We start from the raw sequence: 17,625 nt of genomic DNA on the forward strand, positions 1-17,625 counted from the left end.
GTTGTCTTACACTGGATTGTCATCCTGGTGTTTGGCTCCCTGGGGTAAACCCTGAGTTCTTATAAAGCAGGAGTTTGGAGAGGGAGGAGAGGTTTGCAAAATGTGGGTTGTGTGACAGTCCAGCCCTTCACCTGGAACAGCCTCTCCCTGCCAGCTCAGGCAGAGGGAACCAGCCCTTCTCCTCTCATTAGTGGATGGGGAAGATCTTGGCTGAACTATTTTTCATTTTCAGGGAAAAAAAAATATGCAAAATATAAACCTTGGAAAAGATGATCCTTAACCTCTGTGGGGAAATAGCTGAACCATGTCATGGAGACCTGGAAAGGAGGACACTCGTGCTGTGAAGAAATACAAAAGGAATAATGCTCCTGTTTGTTCAGAGGCTGCCCAGGCAGGATCTCTCTTCCCAGATGAGATCCAGATGCTTCCAGATGAGCAGGAACCTTCAGGAATGGGACAAAAGAATTCATAGAGCCACGAGGACCTGCTGTGAAACTCCTGTGGTTGGCATGAAGGTTATTTTCATCCTTTCAGACAGGAGAGGATTAAGTTACCAGTCGTTGTCCTGAGATGTGATGGTTCCCATAACAACAGGCTAAAATTTTTGTTTGTCCCAAAATTATTTGATTCATTTAAATCCTGGTAATCCAGAGCCTTTCTGTCTCTTTACTGTTGGGAAATAGCTTTCCACCCTGACCCTCCAAATCATTTGTTCCCCATTTCTCACACAGTGTATTCCAGTGGGACACATGCCATGGCACCTTGAAAGCCTTCTCTTCCCTTCCTTCAATGAAAGGAATAAAATGTGTACAGGATTGATGTCCAGAAGATGCAGAATGTCACAAGAGGTAGCCAGACCCTCTTGGGACTGCTGGGTACATCAAAGCCAGAGCTCATCCTGAACAGAGCTGGGAACTTATTCCAGCAGTCAGGTGCCTGGGATGACTGCCTTCCTCTGATCATGGCAAAGATGTTTTTGAAACACACACAATATAACAGATAAAGTCCTAGAGATTCAATCCAAGGAGAAAGTAGAGGGAGTTGAAACTACAAAACAAGCCTTGGACAGAACAAGAAGCAGTTAAAGGTCATAAAAAAAGCTCCTGTTGCAAACACGCTTTGAAAATGTGTGGGTAGTGTTAATTTTATTCTGAATTAGACCAATTTTCTATAATTTTTGTTTTTGTTTTTAAATACAATGCTGAAGGAATAGGACACTTGGAGATTGGGGGGGAAAAATTAGGAAAAAAGGAAAATCTCTGGGTTTTTTAACTGAATTTAATAGGCACTGCCTGTGGCTTCTGCCCCTGACCAAGCCATAGCACTGGCAGCTACTCCAACAACCTGTAGTTCCCTGCAGCAGCTGGAATTGTTTGGGAGTGTCTGCATTGCAGCGTGCTGGGAGATGTGTGGGTTTGGGAGGGTTCCCTGCTCCCAAATGTGTGTGTGATGCTCTAAAATCACAGAAGCATTGGCCCCTAGCAAGAGCCACAAATGGAAATGAAAGAAATGATAGAGAACAGAGAGCAAATGACAAGAAGAGAGGTCCTGCTGCCTGGGGTGGGGGAGAAACCTGGAGAATTCTCACTGAAGTGAGAAGGCTCCATTCTGCTCTTCCTCCTCTACTTTTACAGCAGTTTCCTCCCCAAACTGCAGCTCCTTTAGTGCCTCAGTGCTGGTGCAAAAAAAAAGCTAAACCCATGCCTAAAAACCTGTCTGGGATCCCTCCTCCCTTTGCTGTTTGCCTGAAGCTGCTGTAAGGGTTGGGGTTTGGGTTTTGCATCTCAGCCCAGCTAAGCCTGACCCCCGACCTGGCCCTGCAGGTGAGGCTGTCTTGGAATAGATGGTTTAAAAAAAAAAATCAATGAATTTGCTTATCTCTGCTTTCAGCAAGGGGAAAAAAAGCAGTTTAGCCCATCTCAAGCAGACAAGAAAGGGAGGAAGAGGAGGAAAAATCTTCTTTTGCCAGCGCCCGGCTGGGTGTGTCTCCCCCCCTCCCCCGTGGGGCTGTGTTCCTGGCAGCCAGGCTTGCCTGGGAGGGATCTGCCGTCAAAGCCACCCAGGAAAGGAGGCCTGATACGCTCATTAATATTCTGAACTAGTGACCCTTCTCTTTCTTTCCACCCCTCGCCTTTCTCTGGGCGCTCCAGCCTCTCCCCGCCGCGGATGGCTGCAGCCCCCTCCAGCTGAGTCAGTCCTCCCTCCCCGCAGCATTGCAGCACCTCCGCAGCTCCTGCGCTCCTGCAGCACCCGCTCCGCTCCCGCCGCAGCATGGCCAGCACCGTCTCAGGTAGGACAGGCGCCTTCTGGGGCGGCTCGACATCAACGCACTCCTAAAACCATCGGGTTTTATTTTTTTTATCATTATTCTGAAGGTTTGGGTTGGTTTTTTCCAATTTTTTTTTTTTTTTTACTCCGTGGGTTTCAGGGGAGTTCTGTGCTGAGGAGGCAGCTGGTATGGCAGCATTGTTCCCCTTCCTCCCCCGTACACACACCCTTCTGATGCAAGATAGCAGGTGGGCTTTTTATTTTAATATGAATAGACAGGTGATAAACTTGCCAATTTAAAATACTGCTGCCGTTACCTTGTACCGTCAGAAGATTCTGCTACATGCCAATTAAATATTGTTTTTGTAATATGTTACGGGGGGTTTTTTTCCCCCCTAAGAAAAATTTGCATGCTGTGTAGCTGGATGTAAAGAAATCAGGAATTACATTTTGTTTTATGGAGATCATGTATTGCCTAAATGGGTAATGGAAAGGGAGACAGGGATGAGAGACAGTATTGCCCTATAAAATCCCCCAATGCCAACCCAAAGGACCTGGAGGGGTTTCTGTGTATTCTCAGGGCTTCCCAGCCCTGGATTTCTTCCACAGCTCGCATTTCTTGGTTAGAAGATGGTACAGGGGAGCGGCCCTTTGATGGCGTTGGGTGAAATGAGATGCTGCAAGGGAAGCCCTTCCTCCCTCCTGCAGCAGTGCCGGGAATCACATCCCGGGAGCCTGGTCGGGTTTGGCTGCAGGATGGCAGCCTGCCCCGAGGATGCTGTGCTGCCTCGGTCCAGCTTCCTAAAGACTTGTCTCCCCTTTTTTTCTCGGAAGGAGGGATTCGAATGGCTGAAACCGGGAGTGTGGGTGAAGGAGAAAAGCCTGAAATGGTACAATGAACAGTGGGTGTGTTTAGGGGGTATTTTGCTTTTAGAAAAACAAGTTTTCTCTTGAAATGGCTCTGGATTCTGCAGCCCATAAAGAGGGGCTTGGGTGGGGAAAGCGAGAGCCTGGAGGGCTGGGATGGAGGGCTGAGCAGGAGCGACAGACAAAAAAAGAGCAGGCAGTGCTTTGTGCCCCCCCGGGCAAGGAACCAGCCCGAAGGAGACCAGGCAAAACACTTCTTGCTGCTTTTGCTGTCCTTTGCCTGGTTTTCCTGCTGTGCGTTTTCTATTCCTTTCTCCTTTTAAAAGACCAGTAGATGCAGGGGGGAGAAGGGCAGAGAGATGGAGGGGTGTGTGTGTGGGGAGACTGTGAGGGCGCAGCTGATCCTGAGTGGGCTTTGCATGCAATTAAAGAAGTCAAGCAGCATTGTAAAAATGTGTCTCTGTGACAGAAAACCTCCAGCTATTGTGTGTATTCCTGTGAGTATCCCTGTCTCAATGAACGTCTGCAGCAGTGCACTCCTGGGAGGTGCCACCCATCTCCTGCCTTCCCTGCTGAGCAGGATTGGACCTCGTTTGCAGAGTGGGGGTGGGAGGGGAGGCTCAGACTTACCGGCCATCTAAACCAAGGTTGCATCGAACTTGAGATGGACGAGGATGAAACACGCGTGGGCAGAACATGCGTTTTCCAGCTGGTGCATTCTCGCCCTCCCAACCCACCACATGCCCGTAGCATATTTCGTCTTCCCAAAGATGCAGGTTTGCTGTCAAGGGAGGCTTGGGATCGTGAAGAAGTGTGAAGCCGTGCTTCCCTGTGCCTCAGATCAAGCAGAGAAACAATTTCAGGGGGTAAAAAGTCACGGGAAAGCAGTGCTGTGGCAGGAGGGAGGAGAATAGGGCGCTGTGTGCCAAGGGATGGTCAGGGCTGAGCCTCGCCCAGCCGCCTTTGCAGGAGCAGCAACTCATCTCCCCATCGCCTATAGCACGTGCAGCAGGAACGGAGAGTAGCCTGGAAAGGCAAGAGGAAAAGGACAAGTAAATCCTTAAATTAAGGAATGAGTCTTGTTTGCTTCCTTCATTATTTCCTTCTTTATTCTCAGCAAAAGCCGATCCGTGCTGAAGGCAGAGCAGCTGCATCCTCTGCGGCTGATGCCCCGGGGGCTCATCCCCGCCTTGGGAAGATTAAACAAACAACCAAATCCTTGGGATGAAAAGAAACAGGGCTCGCTTCCCCCAGCCCGGCAGCCCTCTCTCTTTTCTTCCTGCCACCCCAGGCGTTTTCCCCCGGCCCTGGGGGTTGTTTTCGGAGCTGGAGCCGCGGGATGGGCGGCACATGCTCAGTGCCGGCTCAGCTGCGGTGCCGGCCCTGCTGCCGGGCAGCCCTTGCAGGGGCAGAGCCCCCGCACCTCCTCCCGCAGCATCCGCGCAGGGCTTTGTGCTTTTGTGCACCGCGGACGGGGGGTCTGGCTGGGCTCTGCGGGGCTCACGGAACATCCCCCCGCCGTTTGCAGCACCTGGGTTGAATAAAGGGACCTGAGATTATGAAATGATGCAGTGAGGTGACAGCCTCGCTGGCTTTTCTCTCTGGCGTTAGCGTGTCTGAGAAGGTGGAGCCAAGAGGAAACACCGGGTTGTCATGACTGGGCATGGTAAAAGGGCCTTGGCAGACCCCGAGGTTTTCCCCTCCTGCATTGAAATGTGAGAGTTGTGTGACTTCATGTAGCTCTGGGTTATCCCCTTTTCTGGATGGTGCTGGTGGACACCACATGGTGTTGCCCTGTCCTGACACTTCTACTGCCCACTGCTCAGAGGCCTTTCTGTCAAGCTCTCCATCTCTCTGTGTTCTCAAGAAATCACCATTTGCTTTTTCTTCAGGTGTCGATGGAGTCTACATGGCCTTAGAAATGTATGATACTTTTATTGGGACTTAAGGTTTACAAGCCCAAAGAATCTACTGTAGGCATTTATATATATATGTGTGTGTGTATGTTTATATATATATGTGTTCTTTTTTTCTACCAGTGTATCCAAACGAGGAATTGAGGGACCTAAATCATTGGAAAATATTTGTTCCTTCTAAAATATAAAATGTAAAATACAAATCATATCTTATTTAATGGTACCACGTAGGCTCTCGGAGATTGCCTCAGATATCTCAAAAGAGCCTGTCAATGTTTCTTCAGATTTGGTAAAGGCACTGTTTTATCCTTCTGCAAAGGAAAAGCTGGGATTCAGTGGCTGGATGTGGCAACCAGAAGGCTGCGGATAAGCCCGTTGTGACAGCAGTGTGGGCAGCAGGGGGGATGGCAACTTCAAGCTTTATTAGGGTAAACAGGGCTGATGATTCTTGGTGATAATCCTTGGAGGGACCTGAAGCTCAGTGGAACTTCTGTACCCCTAAATTAACTGGAAACAACACGCCTGGCTAATCCCTCCCAGTTGTCCTAGTGACATGGGCTTTACTCTTCCAGGTGGGAGTTTATGTTCCAAAAACAAAAGTCTCCTCTCCAGAGGGGAGTTAAACCAGTGGCCAAATCTGTGATTTAGAAATAAAAAAGAGCCAGAGAGCAAACGAAGACCATGGGCTTGCGCTGTGGCACTTAGGCACATCCCAACTGGTAAAGAGCTGCTCAGCGTATTTCCAAAAAATTCTTTTGTTCTTTAAAGGTACCTCTACATTTTTAGTGCCTTACTAGAGAATCTTATGCCCTTTGAATGTGTTTATACAAATAATAACACTGTATAATGGCCAAGTACAATAATCCTTGGTTGATGCACAGGAAACCGAGATGCAAAGAGGACAAATGACTGTCTGTGGTCACACAGTATGTCTGTACCTGACCCATCATGGCACTGGGCTCCTGTCTTTGTCTCACGAGCTGCTACCTCATCAGGTCCCCCACTCCTTTGTAGCCCTTTGTCTCACCCAAACCTGACTATTGAAACCTGTGTTTGCCCCAAATCCACAAATACTCTGGGTCAGCTGCTTCCATTTGGCTCCTTCCTCTGTTTTATCAAGCAGCCCAGGCCATGGTTCTTTTCTCCCTGACAGTCAGTCACTCCCATCTCAGGTTGCCAGGGCTCTGCTGCACAGCTTGGGCCCTTCTCTCCTGCTGAGCCCATAGAAGAGGAGATTCCCCTGGTTATTTTCCTGGGAGCAACCCACATGTTCCAGTGCTACAGCTTGAGTGATTTGCTGATCTATTGGTCGTGGGTTGATGTGACATTCATGAGCTGCCAATAAAACCTGGGGGGAAGGAGCCAGGTGATGGGAAACCATCCCTGGGTGAGTGTTTGGCAGATGCCTGACAGAAGGCAGAGTAACCCTCACATCTGCCTGTTCTCGTGGATGGTCCCACATGAGCCCATGGTAACTCCTGGGCGTGAAGACCAGAAAAACCCAAACAAAACCCCAAACAAACAAAAAAAATGCTACTGTTTTCTCATTGTGTGAGATCTGCTGCTGACCTGTTTGTGGAAGCTGGGGACCAAGAAGATGGAAATGAGCTAGACTGAAGTGAAGGTCTGGCCATGATTTTTATGACAGGATTCATAGCAGGGGAGAATATCTGGAGCCTGCTGTACTCTCAAGGCTTATCAAGGACTGTGGTTGCTTTTGTTGTGTGTGTGGCATTGCAGTCTTTGTGCTGGAGGTCTTGGTTACCTGCTCTCTGGCTTCTCTACCTTCTGTTTAAGCTTTGACTATGTTTATAATTGACCTGTTCTCATTTTTTTCATGAGACAATATTCTTCACGGAAGCAATTTTTACTTCTCCAAAGTTATCTTCACAAACCAAATTATTTTCTTGTAATAACCTTCCTTTGACCTTGCTATCAGACAGAGCACATCCAGTTTCATCCATTTAAATTGCCTGAATCCACATAAATTAGCCTTGCCGTGCCTCTGGTTCATTATGAATGGCGCCATATCAGTGTTGTGCATAGATGGTCTCGCTCTGTTTTGCTGGATGTCATTAAACACCAAACCAAAACCTGGTTAGGAAGCCAAGAACAAAAGTTTTTGATGAATAATAGGTGTTGAGCCCCACCCTCCAGGCAAGTGTGGAGCAGGAAGACAGTTCCCACTGCTCGTGCACAGCACCATCCCCAGCCGTTCCTCCATCTCCGGCGCCGCAGCCACTCGGGGAGCAGCTGGATAATGTCTCCAGGGGTTGGCTTGGAGATAAACACTTTACACGGATCGATGGTGCATGTAGCGCTCCTGCTCATGCAAAGCAGAGGGGATTTGGAAGTGCAGGATGTTCCCTACAGCACTAGAGGGAGCACAGGGAAGGAGTCGCCAGAGACAGCTGGGAGCCTCCTGAGCCTCCTGGTGCCTTGGTGAAGGACCAAGTCATCTCCCTTCTTCTCCTTACAACAAGGAAAAAGTAATTTTCCCCAAGCATTATATACGTGTAGATGAAAAAATTTAATAAATATTGATTGCTTCATGGGGTGTCCGAGGGAATAAAACCAAACCAGAGTCAGCCTGTGTTGATGGCAGGGAATAAATGTTCAGAGGCATTGAGGAACCGACTGCACTTTTTTGGATTGTAGCTTAATCACTACCCAGGGCCCTCTGAAGCAAACAAAACATGAGTTTACCCTACTTTACAGGATGGGACTCTGATATATTTTTTATTATTTCTACAGTTTATTTATCTGTTAGTTTATACAACTCAGTCATTTGCTATGTTTCACCCCAGTTCTGACAGCAGTGAAGTGTTATGAGTTAATGTTGAAGATATACCAGAGTGAATGAATTTGATCTTTCTACTGCAGTGTTTACCTAAAAAGAGACATAAAATATCAGTAATTCATACCTGAGTGAGCAGCCTGTCCTAATCCTCTACCCACCAGTGAGACAGAGCTCTTGCTGCACCTCTGAGACTGAAGTGATGCTTTGGGATGAAGTTTCTGAGGATATGAGTCAGAATAATCTATGCAGAAATGAAATATTTGTTCAGTGTAAGCTGAATTTATTTTTGCTGACTTAGCAGAAATAAAAATGCTAATAGATCCTCAAATAAAAAGTTCAGCATTTCCTGTCTAATTGTTCTTAAAACATGTACATTTGTGCACTGGATACAGCCTTTCTGGGAAGGGGCTTGATGGCCATGTCATACTCTGGCCAGCCAGATGTTTTGTCCTGGTTCAAGGGTTTTGTCCACCAGCATAAATATGTTCTCAAACCCTTATATCTACGGGCAAATGGGAGTGCAGATACTTCTGAAGCAAATTTGAGCCCTGAGGTTTGAAATGCTGATTTTTTACTGCTGAGTTCTAGGCATGTCCTTCCTGATGCAGCTGCGGCAACAGAGCTGGGGAAGGGTCTGGAGCACAAGTGTGATGAGGAGCAGCTGAGGGAGCTGGGGGGGCTCAACCTGGAGAAAAGGAGGCTCAGGGGGGACCTTCTTACTCTCTACAACTCCCTGAAAGGAGGGTGTAGTGAGGCAGGAGTCAGTCTTTTCTCCCAAATAACAAGTGACAGGGCAAGAGGAAAGAGCCTCAAGCTGAGCCAGGGGAGGTTTAGATTGGACATTAGGGAAAATTTTTTCACTGAAAGGATTGTCCATCCTTGACACAGGGTGTCCAGGGAAGTGATGGAGTCCCCGTCCTTGAAGGGATTTAAATTCCATGTGGATGTGGCACTTGGGGACGTGGGTTAGTGGTGGGAACGGCAGCGCTGGGGGAACGGTTGGACTCGATGATCTTAGAGGGCTTTTCCAACCCAAACGATTTAGTAAACCCGTGATCCTGTAATTCCTTCGGGAGTCGGTCCTTCCCCCTCACCACGCCGAAGCCCCCGGCCCCGCGGGCAGTGCTGGGCGGACAGCTCCCGGCGGGGTCCCGGGGGTGGCGATGGTCCTGAAGGGACAGCTCCGGGCGGGGGTTGGTGCTGCCGCACCGGGAAAGGTCCGGGAGGGGGGCTCGGTCCGCTGCCCCCTTCCCGCTGCTTCCCCCGCTCCACCCCGGCAGCAGGGGCCGATCGGGGCCCTTCGGGACCGTCCCCCCGCCGGTCCCCGGGGCCGCGGCAGCTCCAGCCCCGCTCCCTCGACCCCTGTGCCGCTAATTGCTCATGACGGCTGGCGCCGGGCTGCAGCTGCAGCGTCCGGGACGGGACAAGGATGGAGCACTTCCAGCGCTCATCACAGCCCTGCCGCAGCCCAGGGCCCTTTTGTCTTCTCCCTCCTCTTCATTTTAATTGACGGAGAGGGGACGGTCAGTTTGCTCTACAGCGGGGAAAACGGGACAGGGAAAATCCCGGTGGAACGGAGGCAGCTGTGAAACCATCACAACAAACCTCCTGAAAGGCAGGGAGTGCAGCATGGAATCATCTGCACAGAGTGCCAGCACTGAAGCTCAAGCAATGAAACACACAGCCCTGTGCTCTGTAACAAGTGCTGGGAGACCGTTAAATTGAATTAAATGAGCGGGTCGGGGGTGTGGCACATCTGCTTCATGTCTTGGTTTCACCCGGGCCCAGACATAATGGTGGAGCAACGACCTCGTTGCCTGGTTTGTTTGTATTAAATGATAATGTCTAAATGATAATAAATGATAATGTCTCTCGTTTATTCCCGGGGAGCTTCCTCAGGGCTCTTGGCAGCACATTAGGAGATGAATTAGCTTACTGCTGCATGCCATGACTTCTGGCCTCTCACAGGCTTTCCAGAGGTTTTTTTTCATTTAAAGCAAAATCAAAGATGTCTGGCTGGCACTGCTGATGTGAACTGTTCCTATTTGGTTTACATTTAACAGCAGGACTGGGCAGGGTGTTCAAATCAAAGTATGGAGCAAGATAAGAAATTGTTCAATAAATATCTGAGCGTCAGGGATGGTTGGTTAGCAAAGGAGGGTGCTAATCAGGATGAAGCTCTGTACCTAGGAGAAAAAATAAGTGCATATATGAAGCAGGCATAAGTTTTCCCACTCAGTTAGCTCTGGGAAGGCAGAGAAGACCTGAAAGATGTTCCTGAGAACATGTGGTACACCAGATGCTACTTTTCTCAAAATTGTTCTGCATCTAGTGCCTCTTCATATCACAGAGTTCTGGGGGTTTTCCTGTCCTGGCCCAGGGGAGGGTCTTGCTCTGAAGGTGGCATTGGCAGCTGAGCTGCAGAGTTGCCTCTGGCTGGAGGTCAAAATGTGAACTCAGTACAGAAGGGACAAACCAAGGCCAGAAGCACCAGGGCATGTGGGAAATCCAGAGGCAGAGACAAGGCAGGACACCAGAATGCCTGTGCCTGTGGCAGAGGCAGGAGCAAGGGCAGCACAAGGAGGTTCAGGGCAGGTTTGGCAGGACATGCAGCCGTGAAGACTCTGTCCCCACATTCCTGGGTGTCCCCTGAGGAGTCATCCAGGGCAGAGCCTCAAAGCACCTGTGAGACATGGGATCTGAGCCCCAGCTGCTAACCCGAGACATGGGAGTGATGCTGTGAGGGTTACACTGATGTGATCAAGAGCCTGACAGCCTGACAGAGCACCTCCCTGGTTTCAAGTCCATCTATTCTGAGGCCCTTTGTCAAGAGTGTGCTGACAGTTCACTGTCTTAAATGTGCTAAACTCCAAAAATACAGGTGAAGATTGCCCCAGAAACAGACCTGCTGCAATCTGTCACGAGGGCAGCAGCTCGTGCCCTTGTGATCACTGAGGACTCTGCAGTGCATCCTCCAGACTGGAAATTCTCCTTCCAGTGGAGAAAGGGTGTGGGCAGCTGTCCCAACATGGTTAATGACATGGGCTGCAGTGTCCCAGCTCCTTTGGAGGGAAAATACTGCACAGAAACTTATACCTCTAGATGTGGCAAATTCCTACTGTGTGTCTTCCCATGACATTTGCCACACTGGCATCTAATTTAGCCTGCTCTAGAGCAGACACTCCTTGGGGACCTTTTGGCAGGCCATGGGAGTCTGGAAAAGCCTCCATAAAGTCTGGTAGCTGCAAAAGGAGTTCCTTGTGTACTTGCTTCATTTCTCTTCTTACTTCTATTTCATATTTTTCAGCCTACAAGGAGAAAATGAAGGAGCTGTCTCTGCTCTCCCTCATCTGCTCCTGTTTCCACACCCAGCCCCATCCCAATACCATCTACCAGTATGGAGGTAGGTAACCTGCTCCCACAGGAGCTCCAGCAGTGTTTGGATGATGCTCCCACTGGCAACGTGGGAGCTTGAGAGTCAGAGTCTCTCTGCTTTGTGTCAGGGTGACATACAATACATTAGCAGCAATGTGGCCTTTCTGTAATTATGCTGCGACTTTAAATTAATTGCATTGATGTGGGGGAGGGATGGAGGTGATCACTAATTGCAAAATTCTGGAGGTAAAACAAAATCACCCGGGTCAGGACACACAGGACTCTAATTCCTGTGTGAAGAGCTTGGTGCTCTCAGGTGAACACTCTCCCGAGTGACAGGTCCACAGAGTCACTTTTTTTTTTCCCCTCACAAAGATATGGAGGTGAAGCAGCTGGATAAGAGGGCATCAGGCCAGAGCTTTGAAGTAATCCTGAAGTCCCCTTCAGATTTATCTCCTGAGAGCCCAATCCTTTCCTCCCCTCCCAAGAAGAAGGATCTGTCCCTGGAGGAGCTGCAGAGGAGGCTGGAGGCCGCAGAAGAGAGGAGGAAGGTAAGGAAATGTCCTATAGAAGCAGTGACTTTTTTGTGACAGGCACTAATTGCGCCAAACTCTAAAACTGGCTTAGCAGCAGCAATCTACAACAGCTGGGAAGAGCATTCTGGCACTTGTTATTATATTCCACTGTGAATTGTCAGGTGAGATACCACGGAGTGAGGTTCTGCAGCCTGATTTAGCCAGGGAATTGGACTCCATCATCATCACCATGGAGATGTGGTGCTTGGGGACAGGGGTTACTGGTGGGCTTGGCAGTGCTGGGGTAACTGTTGGATTCAATGATCTCAGAGGGCTTTTCCAACGTAAGTGATTGTATGATAGCAGAAAAAAGGCACCAAAACATCTTCTGAGCAAGAGTGTTGCGGGATGGAGGGGGGTGACAGAGAGGTTTGAGCAGAAGAGGTGGTCAGAAAGCCCCTCTGGGGAGCTGAGGGCTGGAAGAGCCTCTCTCTCCGGTCACCTCCCACCTCTCCCTCGGCAGACCCAGGAGGCGCAGGTGCTGAAGCAGCTGGCGGAGAAGCGGGAACACGAGCGGGAGGTGCTGCACAAGGCGCTGGAGGAGAACAACAACTTCAGCCGCCTGGCCGAGGAGAAGCTCAACTACAAGATGGAGCTGAGCAGGGAGATCCGTGAAGCACATCTCGCTGCCTTGAGGGAGCGGCTGCGCGAGAAGGCGAGTGAAGCACCCCGGGGGAGGGCTGAGGGCTCAGGGTGCTGATCCTCGTGGAGGGGTGGGGGTCTGGTCCCTGTGGGGTCATCCCAGTGCTACAGGCACTGGGGAGCGGGTGTTTTGTTGCTGGTGGGGTTGTGGAGCAGCTCTTCTCTGGAGCAGCACGAGGGGGGGAATGTGTCCTTAAAGGTCAGTAGAGAACATTGTCTGGGTAATCTTGATAAGTGCAAGTTCAGAGCCACAGGATCAGGCCCACCCCGTGTCTATGGGCTGTATGGCCAAAGGGCTTTGCATGAGAGGGGATCCATGGGTTTGCTGTGGGTTCCATCACCTCTGGGCTCCCACAAATGATGCTTCACTCCTTGCAGGTGTAACTCACTGTCCTCAAGGGGTGTTGGATGGGAAATCAGTCTCTTTTTTTATGTCTGATGTAAATCCTGGGTGCAGGAGGAAAATAGAGAGCACAAGAGCAGGCAGTGTTAGCCTGGTGTCACCTCTCCCATTTTTGCAGGAGCTGCACGCAGCCGAAGTCCGCAGGAACAAGGAACAGCGGGAGGAGATCTCTGGATAAAGGGCTTTTCTACACATCTAGCACCTGATTCCTGTTAACAAACCAACCAATCGACCAACCAACACATTTCATTTTGTTTGTCTAGATGCAGCATTCAGTTCTCCATCCCCATTCCCTGGTGTTCGTCCCCCAGCTACACGCTTCTCTCTGCATCCCTAATCGTCAGTGCTTGTGGGGATTCACAGATCATAGGGACCTCTAAGCAGAATAGCAACTAGTTCACATGAAATAGAGAATCAATCAGTCGACTAGTCAATCAAAAAGCTTCTTTGGAGGGTTTTGTCCTTTTTTAAAAAAAAATATTTCTTAAACTCATGTAAAAAAAAATAATAATTAAGGTATTAATAAATTCAACCAGCAGTGTCACAGAGGTACAGATTTCTTATCCGGGGCTTTTCCTCCTCTTGGTTTTTGCTCCGAGCCAAAAATCAGCTTCAGAATAATGGGAAGAAAGTGATTATTTCTGTATGTGAAGTTAAATAGGGAGCAACCCCTTGTTTTCCAGTGGTAGGAAGGAGGAAGCAGAGGGATGGGTGGCTCAGGAGTCGCAGCATGCAGAACTCCCATCTCTTGGCTGTATCCAGGGCCAGTCCAGGCAGGCAGTGACCCAAAGTCCTCATCTTTGGGTGATTCTTTGAGAGCAGAGTGATCCTTTGGAAGCAGGTGAGGGTTTTCACCCCAAGCTTGGTGCCGGGTGCCCCATCCTGCACTGCCTGACACCCTGGTTACCTGTGGACTGAAGGAGCCCTCTCCCCACCCAAGCAGGGACTGAGAGGTCTTGGACATTCAGCCCAGGAGAACCATGGATGGTGATTGCACCCCTGGCTCTGTGGGAGCCCTGGGAGAGGGCACTTGGTCCGCAGGCTCTCCAGCACTCCCACAATACAGGATTTCACTCTGTTAGGAAAGCAGATCCAGTAGAGATGGTGCATGGTTGTGAAATAACCTCTTAGTGAACAGAATAATCACCCTTCCCTCTTTCCAGAGGTGGATGTGGCTCTTCGGCGCCATTACAGAGCAAACTGCTGGAGATCAAATCCTGGAGCTCTTTGTTGATCTCTCCAAAAGTCCCAGCTGGATATGGGAGGGATCTCTCAATGACCGTGTCTTGACATCAGGGGACTCTGCTCCTAAAAGGAAGGGCTACCTTACTCCCGAACCCCCCGGCCTGGGCTGGGGGCAGGACAGGGCTGTTAGAAAGCTCCTGTGCTGTCAGTGATAAAAATAAAATAAGATTTAGGGCAAAGAAGGAAACTGAGGGTTGAATTTCTTACCAGTAGCTAATGATCAGTTTATAGTAGCAGCTTAGATAAGCATCTGTGTAGAGCGCGGCATCACCGCCAGCATCACCTCATCCATATAGTGGCGAGAAATTTTAAAAAGTTTAAAAAAAAAATTTAAAAAGTAATTTAAATGAAATGTTTGTGTGTAAGAAATGGTTGAAACTGTCAAATGTCTGTGTCCCGCGTTGGTGGGATCTGAGAAGGTATCTGCGAGATATTAACCCTGTCCTACTCTCTGTGGTGCTGAGTGTTTGCTTGGTGTGTAATTCTGACCTGGAGCTTGTTGTAAATACTGTTTTTAGTACTATGATTATTATGATTATTATTATCAGAAATGTTGTACTCATGAGCAGGAGTTGAAAACAAGAGAAATGGCCATTTTCACTCTCTCCTGGGGGCTCAGAAGGAGTCAGGAGGCTGGGCCAAGTGAAGGCAGGCTGTTGGTGGGATGCTGGACCAGGGAGCAGCTGGAAAATGATGGGATTGGGAGCTGGAGGCAGCTGAGTCCTGCAGGCAGGGCGGTGAGAGCAGGGACAGCTGCTCCTCGTGCTGGGAGGAGAAGGAAGGGCTGAGAGGTGAAATAGAGGAGATGCTTCAGTTCTAGTACATATTATTTAGTGTTGACCCAAACCTCCCTGTGTGGGGGTTCCAGATGACTCCCTGCAGCCCCAGGGAACCCAGAGGACCGTCAGGTTTGGCCTGTGTTGGAGGAGAGGTGGTCAGTGGCAGATTGTGCCAGACTCATCCTCCCAGACAGCTCCTGAGTCTCTGGGCTCAGTTCCTGCCTGAATCTTCCCTCTCAGTCCCTTGTGCTGCCTTGCGCCTCTCTCCTCCCCCTCTCTGTAAGCCCAGCTGGGTCTCAGGTGGGGACTTACTCTTGCAATATCTTTCCCTGGCAAAAAAATCCCCTGGGAAACACAGAATGGCCTGGCAGATGGTGCTTGTGCAGGTGTGAGCACTGGGAAACTCATTTTTCTTCCCTCCGTCGGGCTGGTGAGGTGAGGGACAGTGGATGTGGCTGGAAAATGTGTTACTGCAGGGTGAGCTCCTGCATCAGAGGAGCAGGGATGTGCAGGGGGAGTTTTGCATCAGTAACATCAGGCAGCTGCTGCCAAGACACGTTGTGCCAAGGAAACAGCCTCGTTGGTGGGGCCGGAGGCTTCAGGTGTCACAGAGCCGTGTTTGCCTGGTGCAGATGGATGTAGTAGGGATGTTCAGGAGCTTGATGCTTGTCCAGTGCCACTGGGCACTATCAGGGAAATGTGTGATTGCTTTGGCTGCACGGTGTTGGCTGGATGAGGGGTGTCCACCCACTGCTCCAAACCCATCGTGGCCAGGAGCCATGCCCGACCGGCAGCACGTGGCACGGGCCAGGATCGTGGTTATTCCATGCCTTTCCATATCCCTTCATGCTAATGGCTGTGTGCAGCTGCATATTTCATGCCTCAATTGAGACTAATCAAGTACTCTCATTAACATCCATACTGCCCCAGCCTCCCTCATTCCTGGACTGTTCCCATGTACTGCAGTCATGGACATGGCATGCAACTCCCAGCTCCCGCGGTCACCTTCCTTCTGGTGGGGCTTGAGGTCCATTGATTCCTGTGGGTGTGTATGAATCAAGCTCTGTACAGACAGTTTTCAGCCCCATTTTTGCAGCAGCACAAGGACATAGGACTGTGCCTAGTAGGGAGAGCATCCTCAGGGCACACACAGCACCCCTGCCCAGACCATGAGTGTGGCAGCTGTGTGAGGAAGGAGGGACGAGATGGTGACATTATTCTGTGCATGTATATGCCTCCCAAAGAGCCCTTCTGGGGAAGGGCCTCTGACTTGGGCAAGATCGAGGAGCTGAAGTGAAATGAGCTCCCAGCTGGCACCAACAGCTGGGTGATGGGTGAAGCCGCAAAAGAGCTGGGAAAACTGGCCTTGTAGCCCAAATTACAGCTCTGTGCCCATGTTATCCCTCACAGCAGAGCTCAGCTCTGTCCATAAATAGGCGCTTCCAACTTCTTCTGGACTGAGCCTGTTCCTTGTCTTATTATTTCTGAATCACCAAAAAATCTTGCTCTAACCCAGATGTGGGGTCCCCTTTGAGCTGACCTTCCAGGGCCGGTGGGAGTTCACGATTGCATGCATCCTACCTCGGGGGTAGGTCGGTCTTGCTGCTCCCTTTTCAAATGTAAACTTCAGCTTGCTTGCTTTAGCTTAGCCCAGCGTGGCTCTCTGGCCCTGGCTCTGCAATCCTGTCTCATGGGGTCCGTTATATCCCTCCCATGGCATTCCTGTCCTCCTCGCAGTGGCTGTGCACTCGGCTGTGCACACGCGCACAGAAATGCATCCGTGGAAACAATATATGCACATACACTCTGATACCACTTGAAATGAGTCAGGGAATGGCTGTTTACGGTGCTAGAGATTTCTTACTCTCCATGCTAGGGACAAGATGACATAGCAAGACCAATAAACTCCACCTTTGTAGTCAATTGTCGTTAAGTAAAGCAGAAGAGGGGCACTGGCCCACGCCTAAGTGTGGGCGCTCCGTGGTCCCTGGGGTGCAGGGATACAGCCTGGAGGGCGTGGGACCTGAGTGCAGGGGATCCCTGCCCCAGCATCCCCTGTACCTCAGTTTCCCACACCCCGAGACAAGGGGACACGGACACTCCCTGCCCACGGACACCGCGGGAGAGCCAACGCCTCCACGCCTCCAAAGCGCTCTGAAATGGAAAGTACCAAAGCATCGAGTTGGGATAGGCAGCTGTGCATCCCGGGAGGAAGAGCCCGGCCCGTGGCTGCAGGCAGAGGGTTGGAAGATGACTGTGTGGGCACGGGGCTGAGCCGTGACCCCAGGGCTCAGCATCCCAGCTGCTCCCCGGGCAGGATCCGCTCCTCCCGCCGCAGCCGGGGCCACCGTCCCTCGTGCCGGGTGGGAAGCTGGTGCAGTGTCATGGAAGGACTTTCCATCCCTAACAGAGCCTTGTCCGGTTCCCTTCGGTCTACCACGTACATTTCATTGTCAACTTGAGGTTGTTGTTGTGCAAAAGAAGTGATTATGAAAAAAAAATAATAAAGGAAAAAAAAAAGAAATAAAGTTGGTATGAAACTGTATGTGTCCGTCTCTCCCCATAAACGGGTTGGTTTAGTTCCAAGGCTTCTCTTTGTATTGTGAGAATACCAATAAATTGCATTAAACAGAAAATTGACCTAAAGATTTAACGAAATAGACTCTAAGCATCTGAATGCCCAACGAGTACTTTGCATCCAGCATAGTAGAGGCAGAAAATGACAGTTTATGGCAATTGTCAGAGGGAAAAAGTA

General features: G+C 50.0%; 1 protein-coding gene across 1 annotated transcript; it reads left to right on the plus strand.

Moving 5' to 3' along the window:
• Positions 1–1,987: 1,987 nt before the first annotated feature.
• On the plus strand, positions 1,988–17,415 carry STMN3 (stathmin 3). The gene is made up of 5 exons (XM_008924537.4): positions 1,988–2,290; positions 11,159–11,254; positions 11,602–11,777; positions 12,265–12,456; positions 12,965–17,415. The coding sequence occupies exons 1-5, from the start codon at positions 2,272–2,274 to the stop codon at positions 13,022–13,024; spliced, it is 543 nt and encodes a 180-aa protein (XP_008922785.1). The 5' UTR covers positions 1,988–2,271; the 3' UTR covers positions 13,025–17,415.
• The last annotated feature ends 210 nt before the right edge of the window (positions 17,416–17,625 follow it).

This window comes from Manacus vitellinus, unplaced genomic scaffold (genome assembly GCF_001715985.3).
Source record: "Manacus vitellinus isolate BGI_N305 unplaced genomic scaffold, ASM171598v3 scaffold_26_pilon, whole genome shotgun sequence".
NCBI classification, from domain to species: domain Eukaryota; kingdom Metazoa; phylum Chordata; class Aves; order Passeriformes; family Pipridae; genus Manacus; species Manacus vitellinus.